Source organism: Pseudophryne corroboree, chromosome 2 (genome assembly GCF_028390025.1).
Source record: "Pseudophryne corroboree isolate aPseCor3 chromosome 2, aPseCor3.hap2, whole genome shotgun sequence".
Taxonomy (NCBI): Eukaryota; Metazoa; Chordata; class Amphibia; order Anura; family Myobatrachidae; genus Pseudophryne; species Pseudophryne corroboree.
In genome coordinates, this window is record NC_086445.1 from 182284815 (window position 1) to 182306673 (window position 21859).

The 21859-nt window shown below is 47.3% G+C and overlaps 1 protein-coding gene across 6 annotated transcripts in view; it reads left to right on the forward strand.

Moving 5' to 3' along the window:
• The window catches only part of CSAD (cysteine sulfinic acid decarboxylase), a 141875-nt gene that overhangs the window by 83182 nt on the left and 36834 nt on the right, over nt 1-21859 (forward strand). For all 6 annotated transcript variants that reach the window (XM_063952089.1, XM_063952091.1, XM_063952092.1 and 3 more), the window contains 2 exons: nt 9598-9677; nt 20917-20971. In XM_063952089.1, coding sequence (XP_063808159.1) covers nt 9598-9677; nt 20917-20971 — 135 coding nt within the window. The remainder of the gene's footprint in view (nt 1-9597; nt 9678-20916; nt 20972-21859) is intronic.

The window sequence follows — 21859 nt, forward strand, 5'->3', positions numbered from 1 at the left end:
TATATATATATATATATACAGTATATATATATATAATTTTTTTTATACCTTTTTAATTGTTAAATAAACCCTGTATATACCTTGTTTTCAATCAAGCAGTCTCCGTAAATATCAACTCATACCAACAAAGGTCGCTTAGAATTATCTTATCCATCTTTTCCAATATATATATATATATATATATATATATATGTATATATGTATGTATGTATATATATATATATATATATATATATATCCAGTGTACCCGGCTCTCCCAATACAAAATCACATGCACTAGGTGCCTCCACATTGATGTACAGTACACACACAGACAGGAGGTGCGGCACTCTTGGCGACTTGGAGAAAGATTACTTCATCACAGCATGGATTAACTAAGTTTCCATGACTTTAGTTTGTCATTTTCATCAGGTATAACATAAACAACAATATTCTTACCTTGAATTTGTTCACCCTGTGCACAGACGCGTCTGGAGTGCGGATCACCTATCCACTTCCGGTGACGACACCACCTGGTCCGTCAATCCGGAGTGTCCCCACACCATCACCAGAGTAACGTATCAACATAGAGTGGATTACAGAGCGCTGTAAATAAACAGTATACATGAGTAATACATATATAGATCACAAACACATCAATACTATGGGATAACAGAATACAATTACTCACTAACACTAGTCTATAGTTATGTATACTAAAGTAGCAACATAACATCCAATAACAAATTGTTAGTGTATTAACAATATAGTTCCAATTGCAGATAGGAGCACACTATAGCATAATCTGCTATATAAAAGAAAAAATGTGTCCGTCTTTCTATACAAATCCACAGTTTACAAGCGAAGATCATTACAATTTAAGATACGAGAGTATTAAAACATGGCGGAGGCAATTAAAACAATTAGAAATCCCTAGCACTCCTAGGGGGGGAGACAGCAGCACAGATTATATCAGGAGACAGCATAACTCCAGAATTGCTGGAGAAATGTACTCAAAAATTGGTACACATATGCCTTTCACTCTGGAAACAAACACCGTGGGGGTCAGACACCCCTAGCACCCATAGGGATGGTACAGCAGCACAGAGTTTTTCAGCAGACAGCATAACTGTGGAAGGCCTGGAGCAATTTGCACCAAACTTGGTACACATCTGACTTACACTCTGGGAACAAACACTGTGGAGGTAACACACCACTAGCACCCTAGGGGTGGGCCAGCAGCACATACTATATCAGGACATGCATGATATGTCAGTGATGACAGGGCTGCATGTGACAGGGCCAGTGACATGATGTGAGGAGGGGAATGCAGGTAGCACAAACCCACACACTGAGAGTTATATAATGGAAGTAGCACGGTCCCCCAGCAGCACAGAGTATATCAGGAAATGCATAATGTCATGCTTGCCTACCTTCAATTTCTCTTCTCCGGGAGAAGCTCAGAAAGGAGACTCTGCAGGAGACTTCGGGGGGCGGGCGGGCTGTGATATTATCAAGCCCCGCCCCACATTGGAAAAATACCCGATTTGCGGGTCCGCGGGAAGGGGGCGGGGCTAAAATGATGCGATTTGCATCATTTTAACCCCTTCCCCACCCCACGGCCCCGGCAAATACGGGAGATTATCTCTCCATCCTGCCCGCATCACTAGGGTGCACGCAGGATGCGGGAGACCTGCCTACTCTTCCTGGGTGCAGGAGGCTACCCCAAAAAATGGGAGCTTCCGGGAGAGTAGGCAAGTATGCATAATGTGCTGCGCTATATAACAAACTGTAAAAAAATCCATAATTTCACAGGGGCACTGACATGATGTAAGGAGGGGAATGGAGGCATCGGGAAGCCACAGACTAACAGTTGTATAGTGGGAGGAGCAGGGTCCCTTGGGGGACCAAAAAGGGGTCCGGCCACTACACAAAGTGCGTCAGGGAAGCTAGATATGCCTATATACTAGATCTCCAACCAACGTAAATTAACAAACAACTAACATTCTAATTTACCATCCTCATCCCATAGCAAAGCACGGGTATTCAGATATCTACAATGTTATTTATACTGTGTGTTTAATATTTACATTTATTTTTGTAAACAGACATTCTTAAAATCCCGGGCAACGGCGGGTACTCCAGCTAGTAGTATATATAGAGAAGTGGTAACACCAAATATATGATATCATGCTAAACAAATAAGGGCAGAGAAATAAATGAATTATAGGAAACTATTAAGACTTAAATTGTCATTAAGACCTCTGGGATGTAATGTCCCCATATGGTGTATCCACTGTGTTTCCAGTTGCAACAATTTACGGAGACTTGCAGGGACATGACTTGGGTCTCAAAAACCCAAAGGCTAAATATAGTATGAAGGGTACTATAATGGAAACTACTGAGGAGGAAAGGGATTTAGGAGTCACTATTTCAAGTGACTTAAAGGCAGGAAAGCAATGCAACAAAGCAATGAGAAAGGCAAGTCAGATGCTTGGTTGCATAGGGAGAGGAATCAGTAGCAGGAAAAAAGTAATAATGCCACCATACAGGTCATTGGTACAGCTCCATCTGGAATACTGTGTCAAGTTCTGGAGACCATATCTCCAGAAGGATATAAATACATTAGAGAGTGTACAAAGAAGGACAACTAAAATGGTGCATGGCCTACATCACAAAACTTACCCGGAAAGGCTAAAAGATCTTAACATGTATAGTTTGGAGGAGAGAAGGGAATGGGGGGACATGATAGAAACTTTCAAATATACCAAGGGTCTTAAAGTTAAGGAGGGAAACATTCTTCAAAGGAAGAGGAGTATTAGAACTCAAGGACATACACTGAAACTGGAGGGAGGCAGGTTCAGAGGAAATGTAAGGAAAAATTACTTCACAGAAGGTGTAGTGGATAAGTAGAATAGTCTCCCATCAGAGGTGGTAGAGGCTAAGACTGTAGAGCAATTTAAACATGCTTGGGATAGGCATATGAATATCCTCACAAAGAATTAAGGTTCAAAAAGGGTTGAGATTACCTAAAGGATAAAAAAAGGGGCAGAGTAGATGGGCCAAGTGGTTCTTATCTGCCGTCAAATTCTATGTTTCTATGATCGATCATACGGTAATGCAGCGAGACCAGTGGATGGCGTGCCTATTGGCAATGCCTAGCCACCGGTTGCTCACTGGTACCTTTGCTGATGGCCAGTTTAATAGCTGACCTGTGGGCTGCCATACGTTCTTTAAACATACGTTCCGTTTTCCCAATGTATGACAGCCCACAGGGGCATATCACCTGATACACCACATATTTGGAACTACAAGTGAATGTTTGATTAACATAGTACGTATGTCCAGTATGTGGATGCTGAAAAGTGTTACCGGGTATGAGGAACTGGCACAGACGGACGGACCCTACGTGTGTGGGACTATGGCTGCAGTGCCAGCTGGGGTCGTTTGCTTTAGTTCAGGTGCGGAGTGACAGCTGCACTCCCGGCGATTCTGACCCCCGGATGAGCTTCTGCCCGATAGAAGCTGTTCTCCATTTGCGACAGTCTGTGAACTGGTCCGCAAGGGGGGTGGGCTGCTTAGCTGAATGGGGAGTGTTCTGGCCTCCCGTTGGACCAATCTGGCCCTGGTACGGACCTGGCTGCGGCGGAGTCTTGCAGGAAGTGACTGTGTTACTTTGAGTCGGCGGGGCTGCGATCACAACTGCGGCGCTTGGTGCCAGGAAGGAGGAGAGGGGGGGTGGATGCGGGTGCACAGCTCTATTTGTTGTCACCACATTGAGGGATGACACCCGGGTACGGGCCGCACCCCCCGCACCCACCTCATTACGCCACTGATATTATGTATATTAGGCAATTGAGCTGTGCATTAAAGCTGTGCACATGGGTACCAATGCTCATAGCCACTTGTCCAGCAAATCATGTCAGGGTTCGATTTACTTTAAAATATCTTAATCATAAAAAACTTCTGAATTTCATCTTTCTGATTCCACTTTTCTCTGACGTCCTAGTGGATGCTGGGGACTCCGTAAGGACCATGGGGAATAGCGGCTCCGCAGGAGACTGGGCACAGCTAAGAAAGATTTAGGACTACCTGGTGTGCACTGGCTCCTCCCACTATGACCCTCCTCCAGACCTCAGTTAGAATCCTGTGCCCGGCTGAGCTGGATGCACACTAGGGGCTCTCCTGAGCTCCTAGAGAGAAAGTATATTTTAGGTTTTTTATTTTACAGTGAGATCTGCTGGCAACAGGCTCACTGCATCGAGGGACTAAGGGGAGAAGAAGCGAACCTAACTAACTGGTGGTAGCTTGGGCTTCTTAGGCTACTGGACACCATTAGCTCCAGAGGGATCGACCGCATGGAACCGGCCATTGGTGTTCGGTCCCGGAGCCGCGCCGCCGGCCCCCTTACAGAGCCAGAAGCAAGAAGAATCCGTAAAATCGGCGGCAGAAGACATCAGTCTTCACCAAGGTAGCGCACAGCACTGCAGCTGTGCGCCATTGCTCCTCATACACACTTCACACTCCGGTCACTGAGGGTGCAGGGCGCTGGGGGGGGGGGGGCGCTCTGAGAAGCAATAAATACACCTTGGCTGGCAAATATATCACAATATATAGCCCCAGAGGCTATATATGTGATAAATACCCCTGCCAGAATCCATAAAAAAGCGGGAGAAAAGTCAGCGAAAAAGGGGCGGAGCTATCTCCCTCAGCACACTGGCGCCATTTTCTCTTCACAGTGCAGCTGAAAGACAGCTCCCCAGGCTCTCCCCTGTAGTTTTCAGGCTCAAAGGGTTAAAAAGAGAGGGGGGCACTAAATTTAGGCGCAATATTGTTTATACAAGCAGCTATTGGGGGAAAAATCACTCAGTTATAGTGTTAATCCCTGCATTATATAGCGCTCTGGTGTGTGCTGGCATACTCTCTCTCTGTCTCCCCAAAGGACTTTGTGGGGTCCTGTCCTCAGTCAGAGCATTCCCTGTGTGTGTGCTGTGTGTCGGTACGGCTGTGTCGACATGTGGGATGAGGAAGGTTACGTGGAGGTGGAGCAGAGGCCGATAAATGGGATGTCGCCCCCTGTGGGGCCGACACCAGAGTGGATGGATAGGTGGAATGTATTAACCGACAATGTCAACTCCTTACATAGAAGGCTGGATGCGGTAAAACAGATGTGGGACAGCCGGCTTCTCAGCCCGCGCCTGCCCAGGCGTCTCAAAGGCTATCAGGGGCTCAAAAAAGCGCCCGTTACCTCAGATGGCAGACACAGATGTCGACACGGAGTCTGACTCCAGTGTCGACGGGGTTGAGACATATACACAATCCACTAGGAACATCCGTTACATGATCTCGGCAATGAAAAATGTGTTACGCATTTCTGATATGAACCCAAGTACCACATACAAGGGGTTTTATTTTTGGGGAGAAAAAGCAGCCAGTGTTTTGTTCCCCCATCAGATGAATGAATGAAGTGTGTAAAGTAGCGTGGGTTCCCCCCGATAAGAAACTGGTAATTTCTAAAAAGTTACTGATGGCGTACTCTTTCCCGCCAGAGGATAGGTCACGTTGGGAGATATCCCTTAGGGTGGATAAGGCGCTCACACGTTTGTCAAAAAAGGTGGCACTGCCGTCTTAGGATACGGCCACCTTGAAGGAGCCTGCTGATAAAAAGCAGGAGGCTATCCTGAAGTCTGTATATACACACTCAGGTTATATACTGAGACCTGCAATTGCCTCAGCATAAATAGTGCTGCTGCAGCGTGGTCTGATACCCAGTCAGATAATAAGACGTCGTCTTAGATATAAAGGATGCACAGAGGGATATTTGCCGGCTGGCATCCAAAATTAATGCAATGTCCATTCTGCCAGGAGGGTATTAGAAACTCGGCAGTGGACAGGTGATGCTGCCTATAAAAGGCACATGGAGATTCTGCCTTATAAGGGTGAGGAATGGTTTGGGGATGGTCTCTGGGAAGAAAAATTTTTACCTCAGGTTTCCTCACAGCCTAAGAAAGCACTGTATTTTCAGGTACAGTCCTTTCGGCTTCAGAAAAGCAAGCGGGTCAAAGGCGCTTCCTTTCTGCACAGAGACAAGGGAAGAAGGAAAAAGCTGCACCAGCAGCCAGTTCCCAGGATCAAAAATCTTCCCCCGCTTCCTCTGAGTCCACCGCATGACGTGGGGGCTCCACAGGTGGAGACAGGTGCGGTAGGGGCGCGTCTCGGGAACTTCAGGGACCAGGGGGCTTGCCCACTGGTGGATCCCTAGGTTCTGAAAATAGTATCACAGGGATACGGGCTGGAGTTCGAGGCGACTCCCCCTCGCCGTTACCTCACATCAGCCTTGCCTGCTGCCCTCGGGGAAAGGTAGTACTGGCGGCAATTCACAAGCTGTACTTCCAGCAGGTGAAATCAAGGTACCCCTCCTTCAACAAGGCCGGGGTTACTATTCCAAAATGTTGTGGTACCGAAACCAGACGGTTCGGTGAGACCCATTCTAAAATTGAAAGCCTTGAACACTTATATACGAAGGTTCAAGTTCAAAATGGAATCGCTCAGGGCGATTATTGCAAGCCTGGAGAATTTCATGGTATCACTGGACATCAAGGATGCTTACCTGCATGTCCCTATTTACCCTCTTCACCAGGAGTACCTCAAAATTGTGGTACAGGATTGTCATTACCAATTCCAGACGTTGCCGTTGGTCTGTCCCCGGCACCGAGGTATTTACCAAGGTAATGGCTGAAATAATTATCCCGTACTTGGACGATCTCCTTATAAAGGCGAGGTCCAGGGAGCAGTTGTTCGGCGGAGTAGCACTATCTCGGGAAGTGCTACAACAGCACGGCTGGATTCTGAATATTCCAAAGTCGCAGCTGGTTCCTACGACGCGTCTACTGTTCCTGGGTATGGTTCTGGACACAGAACAGGATAAAAAGAGTTTCTCCCGGAGGAGAAGTCCAAGGAGTTGTCGTCTCTAGACAGAGACGTCCTAATACGTATACAGGTGTCGGTGCATCAATGCACGCGAGCCCTGGGAAGGATGGTAGCTTCTTACGAAGAAATTCCATTCGCCAGGTCCCATGCAAGGATTTTCCAGTGGGATCTGTTGGACAAGTGGTCCGGGTCGCATCTTCAGATGCATCGGCGGATAACCCTGTCTCCAAGGGCCAGGGTGTCGCTGTTGTGGTGGCTGCAGAGTGCTCATCTTCTAGGGGGCCGCAGATTCGGCTTACAGGACTGGGTCCTGGTGACCACGGATGCCAGCCTTCGAGGCTGGGGGGCAGTCACACAGGGAAGAAACTTCCAAGGCTATGGAAAAGTCAGGAGACTTCCCTACACATAAATATTCTGGAACTAAGGGCCATTTACAATGCCCTAAGTCAGGCTAGACCCTGCTTCAACACCGGCCGGTGCTGATCCAGTCAGACAACATCACGGCGGTCGCTCATGTAAACCGACAGGGCGGCACAAGAAGCAGGATGGCGATGGCAGAAGCCACAAGGATTCTCCGATGGGCGGAAAATCATGTGTTAGCACTGTCAGCAGTGTTCATTCCCGGAGTGGACAACTGAGAAGCAGACTTTCTCAGAAGACACGACCTCCACCCGGGAGAGTGGGGACTTCATCCAGAAGTTTTCCAAATGATTGTACACCGTTGGGAAAGGCCACAGGTGGACATGATGGCGTCCCGCCTCAACAAAAAGCTACAAAGATATTGCGCCAGGTCAAGGGACCCTCAGGCGATAGCTGTGGACGCTCTGGTAACACCGTGGGTGTACCAGTCGGTGTATGTGTTCCCTTCTCTGCCTCTCTTACCCAGGGTAATGAGAATAATAAGAAGGAGAGGAGTAAGAACTATACTCATTGTTCTGGGTTGGCCAAGAAGAGCTTGGTAACCAGAACTCCAAGAAATGATCTCAGAGGACCCATGGCCTCTGCCGCTCAGACAGGACCTGCTGCAGCAGGGGGCCTGTCTGTTCCAAGACGTACCGCGACTGCGTTTGACGGCATGGCGGTTGAACGCCAGATCCTGAAGGAAAAGGGCATTCCGAGGAAGTCATTCCTACGCTTATTAAAGCTAGAAAAGATGTAACCGTACAACATTATCACCGCATATGGCGAAAATATGTTGCGTGGTGTGAGGCCAGGAAGGCCCCAACGGAGGAATTCCAGCTAGGTCGATTTCTGCACTTCCTACAGTCAGGGGTGACTATGGGCCTAAAACTGGGTTCCATTAAGGTCCAGATTTCGGCTCTGTCGTTTTTCTGCCAAAAAGAACTGGCTTCACTGCCTGAAGTTCAGACATTTGTCAAGGGAGTGCTGCATATTCAGCCTCCTTTTGTGCCTCCAGTGGCACCGTGGGACCTCAACGTGGTGTTGGGTTTCCTAAAGTCACATTGGTTTGAGCCACTCAAAACCGTGGATTTAAAATATCTCACGTGGAAAGTGGTCATGCTTTTGGCCTTGGCTTCGGCAAGGCGTGTGTCAGAATTGGCAGCTTTGTCATGTAAAAGCCCCTAATTGATTTTCCATATGGATAGGGCAGAATTGAGGACTCGTCCCCAGTTTCTTCCTAAGGTGGTATCAGCTTTTCACTTGAACCAACCTATCGTGGTGCCTGCGGCTACTAGGGACTTGGAGGACTCCAAGTTACTGGACGTAGTCAGGGCCTTGAAAATTTATGTTTCCAGGACGGCTGGAGTCAGGAAGACTGACTCGCTATTTATCCTGTATGCACCAAACAAGATGGGTGCTCCTGCTTCAAAGCAGACTATTGCTCGCTGGATTTGTAGCACAATTCAGCTTGCGCATTCTGTGGCTGGCCTGCCGCAGCCTAAATCTGTAAAAGCCCATTCCACGAGGAAAGTGGGCTCTTCTTGGGCGGCTGCCCGAGGGGTCTCGGCTTTACAACTTTGCCGAGCTGCTACTTGGTCAGGGGCAAACACGTTTGCAAAATTCTACAAATTTGATACCCTGGCTGAGGAGGACCTTGAGTTCTCTCATTCGGTGCTGCAGAGTCATCCGCACTCTCCCGCCCGTTTGGGAGCTTTGGTATAATCCCCATGGTCCTTACGGAGTCCCCAGCATCCACTAGGACGTCAGAGAAAATAAGATTTTACTCACCGGTAAATCTATTTCTCGTAGTCCGTAGTGGATGCTGGGCGCCCGTCCCAAGTGCGGACTGTCTGCAATACTTGTATATAGTTATTGTTAACTACAAGGGTTATTGTTGAGCCATCTTTTGAGAGGCTCTGTTGTGTTCATACTGTTAACTGGGTATATTATCACGAGTTATACGGTGTGATTGGTGTGGCTGGTATGAGTCTTACCCGGGATTCAAAATCCTTCCTTATTGTGTCAGCTCTTCCGGGCACAGTATCCTTACTGAGGTCTGGAGGAGGGTCATAGTGGGAGGAGCCAGTGCACACCAGGTAGTCCTAAATCTTTCTTAGCTGTGCCCAGTCTCCTGCGGAGCCGCTATTCCCCATGGTCCTTACGGAGTCCCCAGCATCCAGACTACGAGAAATAGATTTACCGGTGAGTAAAATCTTATTTTTTATTTTCATTTTATTAGTGCTATTTTGTACATTCCATCAAATGTTTCTCAATCATCTTTTTCAGAGTCACTATTCCGTCCAGAAGGGGGCAGCATTACTTGGCATTGGAACTGATAATGTAATCCTTGTGCAGATAAATGACAGGTAAGGAAGGGGGATTTGGGAGGGAGGGGGGGGGGGGGGGGTTTATTCAGAGTTGGTCGTATAATCTATGACCACTAAAATCGTATGCTGGGGGCTGCCCAGCACAGGCCAATTCAAACAATGTGCACTGAAGATCATGTAGTAATGCACTGGTGTGATGTAAGAACAAGAAATGGGTGATGATGCGCTCAACCCCTTAGTGAGTTGTATCTCTGTTTTATCAAGTGTTCAGACCTGTGCAACCGTCATGTGTTGTGTGAGGTAATGTACATACGATATTTGCAATGAATATCTTAATGTCCACAGTGATGTTAATGGTGCCAACTAACTTTTACTTATCAAATGTTCATAATTGTGAATACATTTACATACATGGGAGAAATGACATACACAGTAAGGGGTACACAGTGGGGAAAGTTCCCCAACTATGAGCTCTAGAAATGTCCAACAATAGCATTGCTACGTGGACACAGTGTGCTATGGGCTATCTGATGAGTCTCGGTGACTCTCACACAATTGCCCTTGCCCAGCAGTTTTCTAGCCTCCTGCAGCCAAAGACTTCACCTTTCCAGGGCAGAATATGGCCACCCCGTACTCAGATGCCCCCAGGTTTTGTATATAGACAAGGCGACTAACGGAGGCTGGGACAAGAGTAGGTTGCAGTACGGTAAGACGTACACAGAACCCTAGCCACATGGCGCTGCACTACTTGCAGACAGAGAGAGATAACTTAATGATCGTGAGTGCAACAATGCACAGGTTGGAATATAATATTACACAATAACTAAGTACTTGTACAGGGTGTTATGAACAGCAAGACTGTAAATAGTAATGATTTGCAAATGTAACAATGCACAGGAGGAATACAATAAAAAAATGTAGGCAAAGACAGTTCCTGTGTGGAAACTCCACACCAAAAACCTGAATGCAAGGCTAGCTGGATAAGATCAGGAAATCGGTCAGGCAGGGTCTCAGGAACACGGGTGTAACACAGGCTGACGGGTCCTCACATGAGCTGACAGCTTCTCACAAGGGCAGGAAACTATCACCAGTGATTTGGTAGAGGCCAGCAAGGGAATATAAATCAGAATCCAGCAGTTTCATTAATAAAACACTGTGCAGCTGCCCTGCTGCACGTATCTATAGAACTTAAGCATCGGGGAATGCTTTCTGTTACCGGCATCCCCGTTGCCAAGGAATGCGGTGGCCCCCAGCGCCATCAGCCTGTTGCTAGGCACCGGGTGGGGACCAGGAGACCTTGCGCCCGACGTCCGCCTGTTGCTAAGCGCCGGGTGGGGGTCAGCAGGAGGTGCGGCGTCTCGGCTCCTAGGTAACGGCCAGGACGCGTGCCTCCCAGCACTAACAAACATATGCAATTAGCGCTTTCAATAACTGTCTTTACTTGTGGTGATAGAACCTTTTGTTTCCTTGCATTATGAAGAGAAAAATGGCATCCCGTTTCCCTATTTTAAGAATGCAAGTGGTGTTTTTTTCAAATAACAAATGTATTATCTTCAGCGCCAAGTAGGTTGCGGCCATTCTAGGTGTCTGCTGGGGGTGTTCAGAGATCTCCTTATTGCAGGGGTACTTGAGGTAGGCTAATTGAGTGTTAAGGGAGCTCCTGGCTGAGTGTCTCAGCGTGGGACTCGCTCACCTGGAGTTCCCTGTTAGGGGTGGTTCCTGGTGCTGGTGCCCACTCCTGTCATGAGCCACTGCTGTGGCTCATTCCTGTTTGCATTCTGTTTATGTATTTTATGTTGTATTTCTGTTAGCATTCCAGGTTTTCTCATGTACTTGTTTAGGGTACTGTTGCAAGCTGCCTTTGGTGATTCTGTGTAATTACAGCCTGTCTCTCTTGTATGTGTGGCCTGTGCAGTCTCACCTGTCAGATAATTAGGCCATTATGTGGTGAGTCTGTGTAATTACAGCCTGTCTCCTGTTTGTGTGGTCTGTGCAGTCTCACCTGAAAGATTTATTAGGCCATTACCTTGTGTCTGGCTTCCAGCCATCCTGATTGGGGCATGATTCCTTTATTACCCAGCCTGCCCTTCATCTGACACCGGTGATAGCTACATGTTCCTGTTTGTACAGTACCTGTGTCCGGTCCCTGTCCTAAGGTGAAATCTTGAACCTGTGCAATTGGTTCTATTGTACTGCTTGTGATGTCTAGTTGGAATCCTGTACAAAATCCTGAATTCATTACCTGTCACCTGAGTTCCTGCTTCAGTGAGAACCTGTCAGCTCGTATTAGATCCTGTCTGCCTGTGTTGAACCCGTGAAACGGAGACCCTGCCAGATTGATACCTGAACAGAACCAGCTAGCTTTGTACTCAGGTTTTTGTGGAGTTTCCACTCAGACACTGCTTGCCTGCATTTCTGTATTATAACACCGTTGAGCATTGTTGCTTTCACAGTTTATTAAGTCACTTATAACATCTTTGAGCATTGTTGCTTTCACAGTTTATTAAGTTGCTTATTACATCCTATGCATTGTTGCATTCACAATCACTTGTATATTCAGTGTCTTAGCCTTCAACACTCTGTGCCTTGGTTTCTATTTTGGGATTCGGCGGCCGTGCCACACATAGGCCCTCATTCCGAGTTGATCGCTAGCTGCTTTCGTTCGCAGCGCAGCGAATAGGTAAAAAAGTGGCACTTCTGCGTATGGGGCGTAGTGCGCACACGCAACGTACTTTCACAAAAGCCAATGCAGTTTCACACAAGGTCTAGCGACGCTTTTCAGTTGCACTGCTGGCCGCAGAGTGATTGACAGGAAGTGGGTGTTTCTGGGTGGTAACTGACTGTTTTCGGGGAGTGTGTGTAAAAACGCAGGCGTGTCGGATAAAAACGCGGGAGTGGCTGGGAAAATGTAGGCGTGGCTGGCCGAACGCAGGGCGTGTTTGTGACGTCAAAACAGGAACTAAACAGTCTGAAGTGATCAATAGCTAGGAGTAAGTCTCGAGCTACTCAGAAACTGCACAATCTTTTTTTGTAGCAATGCTGCAATCCTTTCGGTCGCACTTCTGCTAAGCTTAGATACACTCCCAGAGAGCGGCGGCTTAGCGTTTGCACTGCTGCTAAAAGCAGCTAGCGAGCTATCAACTCGGAATGAGGGCCATAATCTGTTCATTGTCCTTTCTGTATTCTCTCCCATTGGTAGTCACGCCAGTCTTAGTTAGCTTCCCCCTTATTCACTCGCTGTCTCAGTTGGTGTCTTGTTACCTCGTAAGACCTGGGGGCATCAGAGTCTGAGCGGACCTAATTCGCCCATTCAAACGCGGCTGCTATACGAGAAGACTAGCTCTGCAGGCACCAACCGACCACTGGGGGGAGTAACAGAGTCAGTGGTTAGAGTAGGTATTTCTGCGGTCATTCATAACTAGCCGCAGCTTCACTAGTGAGAACTGGAACTCCCCAGTTGCCACTTACTCCCCTGAGTTCCAAGTACTCAGTTCATAACAACGCCGTGCCCATCACCGCCTGGGGAGGAGATGAATCGGCTAAGGTTTGTGTTCACCTGTCACTAAGCGTCCCCTCCTTTTGGAAGACTCACCTTATCGCGGCTGTGCTTCACATACATTTATCCCAGAGGAAGGCCTCAGCACCCGAAACGCATTGGAGTACTAACTGTGAACAGAACATCTAAAGACAGCCACACACAAGCCAGTATGACCAACAGATCCAGCATCCCGGAAAAAGCACCAGCCGCGATCACATGACTGGTAAAACAGGAACTTCGGGAACGGGAGAGCCGCTCCGCTGCCAACTACAAGGTATGAAACAAGCTGCGTGAAGGAGGATAAGGTGAGTCTCCCAATAGGAGGGGACGTACAGTGACAGTTGAACACAAACCTTAGCCGATTCATCCCCTCCACAGGCGGTGACGAGCACAGTGTGGGCACCAGCACCGGGAACCACCCATAACCGGGAACTCCAGGTGAGCAAATCCCGCCTAACAATAAGGAGATCCCCAGGCACCCACCTAGAGTGGCTGCAACCAACTTGGCGCTGAAGATATTACATTTGTTGTTTGGAAAAACACCACCTGCATTTTTAAAATAGGAAAACGGGACACCGTTTTTCCCTTCATAAAACAAGGAAACAAAAAGGTCCTATCACCACAAGAAAAGACAGTTACTGAAAGCACTATTTGTGTATATGTTATTGTTGGACATTTATAGAGCTCAAAGTTGGGGCACTTTCCCCACTGTGTGTCCTTTACTATGTATGTCATTTCACCCATGTATGTAAATGTATTGACAATTATGAACATTTGATAAGTAAAAGATATTTGGCACCATTATCACTGTGGACATTAAGATATTCATTGCAAATACCATATGTACATTACCTCACACAACATATAACGGTTGCACAGATCTGAACGCTTGATAACACAGAGATACAACTCACTAAGGGTTGAGCGCATCATCACCAATTTCTTGTTCCGGGATACGATTGCATCATGATTGATCATGCACGTGCACTGCGGCATCGGCTGCGATCAACTCAGAATAAGGTCTTTGGTGCACAAACAATACTTATTTTATGACAATGATTATAATTTATTTATTACCAGTTATTTATATAGCGCAGACATATTCTGCAGCGCTTTACAGAGAATATTTGTCCATTCACATAAGTCCCTGCCCCAGTGGAGCTTACAATCTATATTCCCTACCACATGTTCACGCACACATTCACGCTTGGGTTCATTTTTATAGAGAGCCAATTATTCTCCCAGTATATTTTTGGATTGTAGGAGGAAACCGGAGTACATGGAGAATATACAAACTCCACACATTTAGGGTCATTGTGGGAACCTAACCCATGACCTCAGTGCTGTAAGGCAGTAATACTAACCATTACACCATCCGTGCAATGGTGTTAGTATAGCAGCTTGTATCAGGGCCTCTGAGTTATGTTTTGGGCCACGGTACATGTCTAGTTGTGTGGAGTGAAATTAAGGGCTATGTGGCCACACTTACCTATATATCCTTGAAGTCGCGGGAGACTCACAATTTTTTTGTGAAGTCCACATATGTGCTCGAACAGGAGGGGCAAGAAGGCAGCACTGAAATAACTGCAGCTGTTATATTTTTGTATAGCAAATCAGCCTATCTGCAAAGAATGCAATTTGAAAAGTACCAGAACAAAAAGATGTACACAGCGCAGTATCTAATTGATTCCCTCCAGGTTTAAAGAGATACTTTGTTTTTATACATCAATTCCTTTGTAGAAATCCAATTCATAATTATATTCTCAGTTCTCAAATGTGTTCTCTCAGCGGAACCATATTTAAATCCACACAGTAGAAAAAATGGAAGTCAAATATGCAAATAGTCTCAAAACTTCAAACTATCCAAACATAGGGGGTAATTCAGACCTGATCGCTGCTGTGAGTTTTCGCACAGCAGGCGATCAGATCCAAACTTTGTCGAGGTGTGCCTTGACAAAGACCCAATTAGGGTAGAAACGTGTAGACAGTAGGTGGACTTGGTCACTGTGTGTTGTGTGAAGCAGGGAAGCGGTATTATGAGGTTGCAGGGAGTGAAGAAGCCTGGGCGCGCTGCAGGGTCGGTAAGCTCGTAATCAGTGGACAGCCAGCGGAGGACGGGGTTGAGACCGCGGGGAACCCAATTCCCGGTGAAGTAAGGTCACCGCGAAACAACAGCGTCCCGAGGGTCCGGTGAGCTCCCCTGTGTGTCTTACATCTAAGTCAGGACTACATGCCGGTGAGCGCCAATATGTATTAACATCTAAAAGCCAGGATTACATGCCGCTGTATTCTGCTTACAATGTGCTGCACCCTGTGAGAGAGGGAGAAATTTTAATCTTTTATAATAAAACATTTTTATTCTTTTCCGGATTCCATCTATGGGGTATATTCAATTGAAGTCGAAAGCTGCCGTCTGTCGAAAAGACGCCAGTTTTCTACTTTTTTAGGTCGGAAGGGGTTCCGACCTATTCAATCTAACCCCAAATTATTCGACAAGTCAAGGAATTTGACTTGTCGAAAAGCACGTGGATCGGCGGAATAGCTACCGATCCGCGTGCTTGTGTCGAAAACGGGGCCAAAACCGACATGTTTTGGCCCCCTTTTCAACCATCTCAATTCGACTTTAAAAAAATTCGAATTGAGATGCGGGAGCAGAGACGGGGAAGAGCCGCGGGCAGACGGGGGAGAGCAGCGCCGGAGGATGTGTCACAGCCGCTGCTCACAGCAGCGTCCACCCGGCTCCAGCAAGGGAGACCTCCCTTGCTGGAGACGGGTGGACGCTGCCGCGAGCGGCGGCCGTGATGCGGGAGCAGAGACGGGGGAGAGGAGGAGACGGGGGGGAGGAGACGGGAGAGAGCCGCGGACAGACGGGGGAGAGCAGCGCTACAGCGAGACCTCGCTTGCTGGAGCCAGGTGGACGCTGCCGTGAGCGGTGACTGTGACACATCCTCTGGCTACGCTGCTATAACCACTGCTCTAGCGCTGCTCTCCCACGTCTGCCCGCGGCTTTCCCCGTCTCAGCTCCCACATCTCAATTCAACTTTTTTTAAAGTCGAATTGAGATTGCATTGAATAGCCCAGGTCGGATCCATTCCAACAAATGAATGTCGGAATGGATCCGACTTCAATTGAATATACCCCTATGTTTGGATAGTTTGAAGTTTTGAGACTATTTGACTTCCATTTTTTCTACTGTGTGGATTTTAATATGGTTCCGCTGTGAGACACATTTGAGAACTGAGAATATAATTATGAATGGGATTTCTACAAAGGAATTGATATATAAAAACAAAGTATCTCTTGAAACCTAGAGGGAACCAATTAGGTACTGCGCTCTGAACATTATTTGTTCTGGTACTTTTCAAATTGTTATCCATTGTAGTCTATGGGCTACATAAAACAATTTAATGGGAGAGCGATTGTCCGGATCCCTCCCCGGTAACAGCCACCGGTGCATGTGCTGTCTAATGACCAGCATGTGCAGTACTGTAGGTCTACAGTATAAAGTGATCCCTGATCCATTCTCTTTTACTTTACACATTGCTAGTATGAGATCCTATCAGAGCCCCTGTCCCTGGATGTGGTTTTTAATACCTCTTGGCGGAAATTAATATCTTATTGCCCAAATAGTGACAATAAGAAATTCTATTTATCGAATCTAAACCTCAATATACAGTAGGTGGTGTGGTGGGGAAGTCTAGCTGCCACTGAAGGGGCGACATTCAGTGATATAGGGGCACCAAAACTAAATTATATCTTGGTCCCCTCAATCAAAAAGGTTGTGGTGTCCCTGGTAGTCTCCCACACCCCCGGAAGCATAGGCTAACACAGGGAGGTTTCCAGGCCCCCTCCTCTTGGCCAAATTATGACCACAGTAGCAATAGTACAATTACTAGAGCTGCTGCTACATCATGCAGGGGACAGAGGGGGTGATTCCCTAAGCATTGTGTCACGATCCATCACATGATCGGATCCCAGAATATGATATTTCTCCTATTGTGGGTAATATAGACTGATATTTCATGTGAATTACTTGTGGACATAACCCCAGGGGAGCTAAGAGGTTATCACTTAGTGCATTTCACAAGACCTCTATGTCCTGAGGCCATAAGCGTGTTTAGTAGTGACAAGATCAAAACCCAGCATTAAACTGGGAGAAGACATTTATGTTCAAGTTTCTGTTCTCATCCTATCATAAATGTTGGGGGTGGAAGACTGCATCATTCAGCTCTAATCTTCAAACAAACTGGTCATTTAGGTCATAAAGCAAACAGACTGGAGTTCTGTGTCAATGTGGGCTATTTCCCCTCCCCTAACTCTTGCAAGACAACTAGGTCAATAGGGTGTATGATACCTTAAGGCCTGTGTCCAGTAATCCTTCATTTTGGTGGTTAAAAATCCCAAGGGTGGGGGAGTGAGTGCAGCTGAGAATATTACTAACTCTTTCCCTTAATATGTGGTGTTCATTCTTCACGGGATGTAGCTATAGCTAGAAGTGGACCGATCAACTCCTCTGTGTCATCCCCACTGCAGTCCTAGATCTGCGTGTAAGTCTAGGCTTCTGAATTGTTATCTCCTTTTACTTTTGTTTGATTTTGTACTGTACTCTGTGTGTATTCTTAAAGTATTCTTAATAATCTTTGTAAAACTTTTTGTAACTAAAGCTCTGAAGTATTTTTGGAATTAAAATTACAAATTCTAGTCCTGATTCTGCGATTCTTAGAAACCAAGGCATCGTGTGGCCCACGTCTACCTATTTTTTCTAAGTATTGCAGTGTGTTTGCAGGTAATAGCAAAAGTGTACCTTGCGCACAGCGCTAAATCAGACTTTTGCTGGTGGCAGCTAAGCTGTTTGTATAACCCTGTGTGTCCAAGTGACCCCCACATCACAGGCGGTGCTTCTCAGATTGCCGTATCTGGAGCAGTGACTGGCAGGTCCGTGACAGATTGCAATTGCAAAGCTGTTTGCAGCAGCTTTGCGATTGCAATCCTTAGCAATACAAATGCATGAGGAGGTGCATGACACCTCCCTGCATTTGTGATGCGATTGCATCTGAGATGAACAGCATGACCATCGGCAGTGGTGCAAATAGAAAACATGTCTTATGCGTCAAAATATGGGTGTGGCTAAATGCCACATGGGGCGTGGCCAATGAAAATGGGGGGTGATACACATATGGGGGGGATACACATATTACCCCAGTAGTTCCAGATACACGTTGCCCCACAGTGCCAGATATACATTGCCCCAGAGTGCCAGATACACATTGCCCCAGGGTGCCAGATACACAAATGCCCCCACAGTGCCAGATGCACAAATGCCCCCACAGTGCCAGATGCACAAATGCCCCCACAGTGCCAAATGCACAAATGCCCCCACAGTGCCAAATGCACAAATGCCCCCACAGTGCCAGATACACAAATGCCCCCCACAGTGCCAGATATACAAATACCCCCACAGTGCCAGATATACATTGCCATACAGTGCCAGATACACAAATGCCCCCACAGTGTCAGATACACAAATGCCCCCCACAGTGCCAGATACACAAATGCCCCCACAGTGCCAGATACACAAATGCCCCTACAGTGCCAGATATACAAATGCCCCCAGAGTGCCAGATACACAACTGCCCCCACAGTGTCAGATATACATTGCCCCACAGTGCCAGATACACAAATGCCTCCACAGTGCCAGATACATTAATGCCCCCTACAGTGCCAGATATACAAATGCCCCCACAGTGCCAGATACACAAATGCCCCCACAGTGCCAGATATACATTGCCCCACAGTGCCAGATACACATTGCCCCACAGTGCCAGATACACAAATGCCCCCACAGTGTCAGATACACAAATGCCCCCCACAGTGCCAGATACACAAATGCCCCCACAGTGCCAGATACACAAATGCCCCCACAGTGTCAGATAAACATTGCCCCACAGTGCCAAATACACAACTGACCCCACAGTGTCAGATATACATTGCCCCACAGTACACTGTCTGTACCTCAGGCAGTCAGGTCTGCTGCTCCCCTGAGTCCCCTCCGAGAGATGACGTGCTCAGTGCTCCCAATGTGAATGAGGCTCCACCTGCAAGTTGCCGCTGCGCTGCTCAAGCCAGGACAGACTGAGAGACGTGCCCAGCCAGTCCCCAGGGTCCTCTGCGCGCCTGCCGCCCCAGCTGCGGGTGCGTGATTACATCACAATCATGCTCCCAGCATGCTGGGAAGGGGAGGCGGAGGCTCGGCGGCTTTGGTGCACAGCGGCAGCGTTAAGGGCACACAGCGGCAGCGGCAACTGGTGAGCACAGTGAATGGCGGCCCGGCGGCAGTGGGTATGGCGTACCCGTGGCTAAATTCTTAATGGTACGCCGTACCCGTGCGTAACCGCCCACTTGCACCGCTGAACATCGGTCACAATGTTCATCTGGGACAGCAGGCTGAGTAAGCCTGAGCTTACTCAGACATGCCATCACCGCTGGACTTGTGCAGCCAAGGACTGCATCCATGACCCAGTCCTTGGCCTCGCCATTCCTGGAATACTGGGGCAACATGCCCCAATTTTTCAGAACACCAACCACTCCTTCCCTTCCCTCTGAACGCCTCTGCCTGTCAATCAGGCAGAGGCGTTTGCATTCTTGTGCTGAGATTGCAGGACCCATTCTGCACAAGCACAGAAAGGGTCCTGCGCGTGCACAGGACCCGTCCATCAGACTCATGCGACCTTTACTAAATCACCCCCAGAGTGGAGCTGCTGCACATACCCATTGTAGCAGCTTTTTCTACAAAGTTTGCTGTATGTGTGGATTTGAGCACTCAGTCAGTGTGCTGGACCAAAGAGTAGCTGCCAAGAAGAAAAGACAGGTGTCTTATCATGAAGAGGGAGAAAGTGTGCTTAGAAAGTGCAGTTCTGTCTCCTACTGGTTCTATTATGTTTACTGTATGTAGTTATTTGTTTATTTCTTTATGGGATGTTAAACCTTTCCAGACCACTTATGTTATTTTTATTAGTTAAAATGTTTGATACAGCCTATGCTATGGACAATCTATAGTGTTAATTCTTAATAATGTAATCCATACACTCTCCAGTGTATTAAAAGTCCAATGTGTACATAGATGTCTCGGATCGGTACTAGATTCTTCTGCTGCTCCCCCAGACTCCCACACTGGCTACAAAGTTCCGAAGAGCGACTGATTGTGGACTGCATTTGGAAACTCCATTCTTAAAATCTTGCATTTGCCCCTGGGAAGAATGGGTACCCCTCCCACATCCTGTCCACTAACTAGTGAAGTGGCCCTCATCATGGTAAATCCCACGAATCATGGGTCTTTGAGGAAGGGACAAGACTAAAATGACAGCGATTTGGGTTATATTAGTCTGCTGCCTCCGTACAGTCCCGAGATTTTTGAACATTTGTTCCCTATGATGACGTAGATTCTGGCCTTGCTTCCACAGCCCCCTCAACGTGCCCAGCTGCTCCTACTCTGCGGGCTACTCTTGGAGAGGAGTATTAAAAAGTCACAAAGTATGCTTTGTGGAGATCCGTGTGATTTCAGATGGATCTGTTGACGCACAAGGTATAGGGGCTGATGGAATGCACGCTGATATTGATGACTGCTACCTTCACAAGCAGATTTATGGGGGCACTTACTACTGACTTGCATAATGCTAAATCAGACTTGCAGTTTTGAAGATGTTCACGTTATCATTTGTGTTTCTTTTTATTTGCATACAGGGGGGAAATGATGCCGGAAGATTTGGAGCACAAAATACAGAAAGAAAAATCTGAGGTAATCTGGTTTAAGAGACACAGGCTGGTACATGTGAATTGCCAAGGGATCTTGGAATTTTACCTGCAAACACTTGAAAAATCTAACATAATTACCATTGCTTCTTAAACCTCTCACAATCCTTTCATTTCTTACACTCCAAATACATTTCTGCACCCACTTTATCTACGCTTTTGACTCATTTCATACTAAATCTACACACCTTGAGCCTACACTGCTTTTCTCACCTGCATTTCTGCAATTCTTCTGCTCGGATTCCCTTACAGTCTCCTATCCTACTTCCACTTTCCCTCAACCTACTTACCTACTTAACACTATGTCGAGGCTTTCTTATACTCCCCACATCACTCAGTGTCTACCTAATCATGTGTCTTTATCCTTCCCCCCCTAGTCTCCTACACCTCCTCCTCCCTCCCCTCCTCTGTCTCCCCTCCATCCCTCTGTTTCCTTCCCCCACCTTTCCTGTTACCCCACTTTCATTCACCTCTGCCCCATGGTCCTGCTACCCCACAACTCAGCCCTGCTCCCTCTCTTCCTTCCCTGTCACCTCCCCACGCCCCCATCCACATCACACTGACCTCCCTCCCTGCCCACTTCCTGCAGTTTCCCCTCCTAGCTCAGGCACCCGTACCATCACTACTCTCTCATCATCCCTGCCCTCAAAGTTAATCTCACCTCATCGCTACAGCAACCCTGAAAATCTCATTCACATCTCTCCCACAAACTCATACCCCCTATCCTGTGCCCTCTGGAATGCCAGATCTGTTTGTAACAAACTGGTCCCCACTCATGACCTTTTCATTTCCAACTCCCTACACCTACTAGCCATTACTGAAACTTGGATTACGCCCTCTGACACTACTTCTCCTGCTGCTCTCTCTGCTGGGG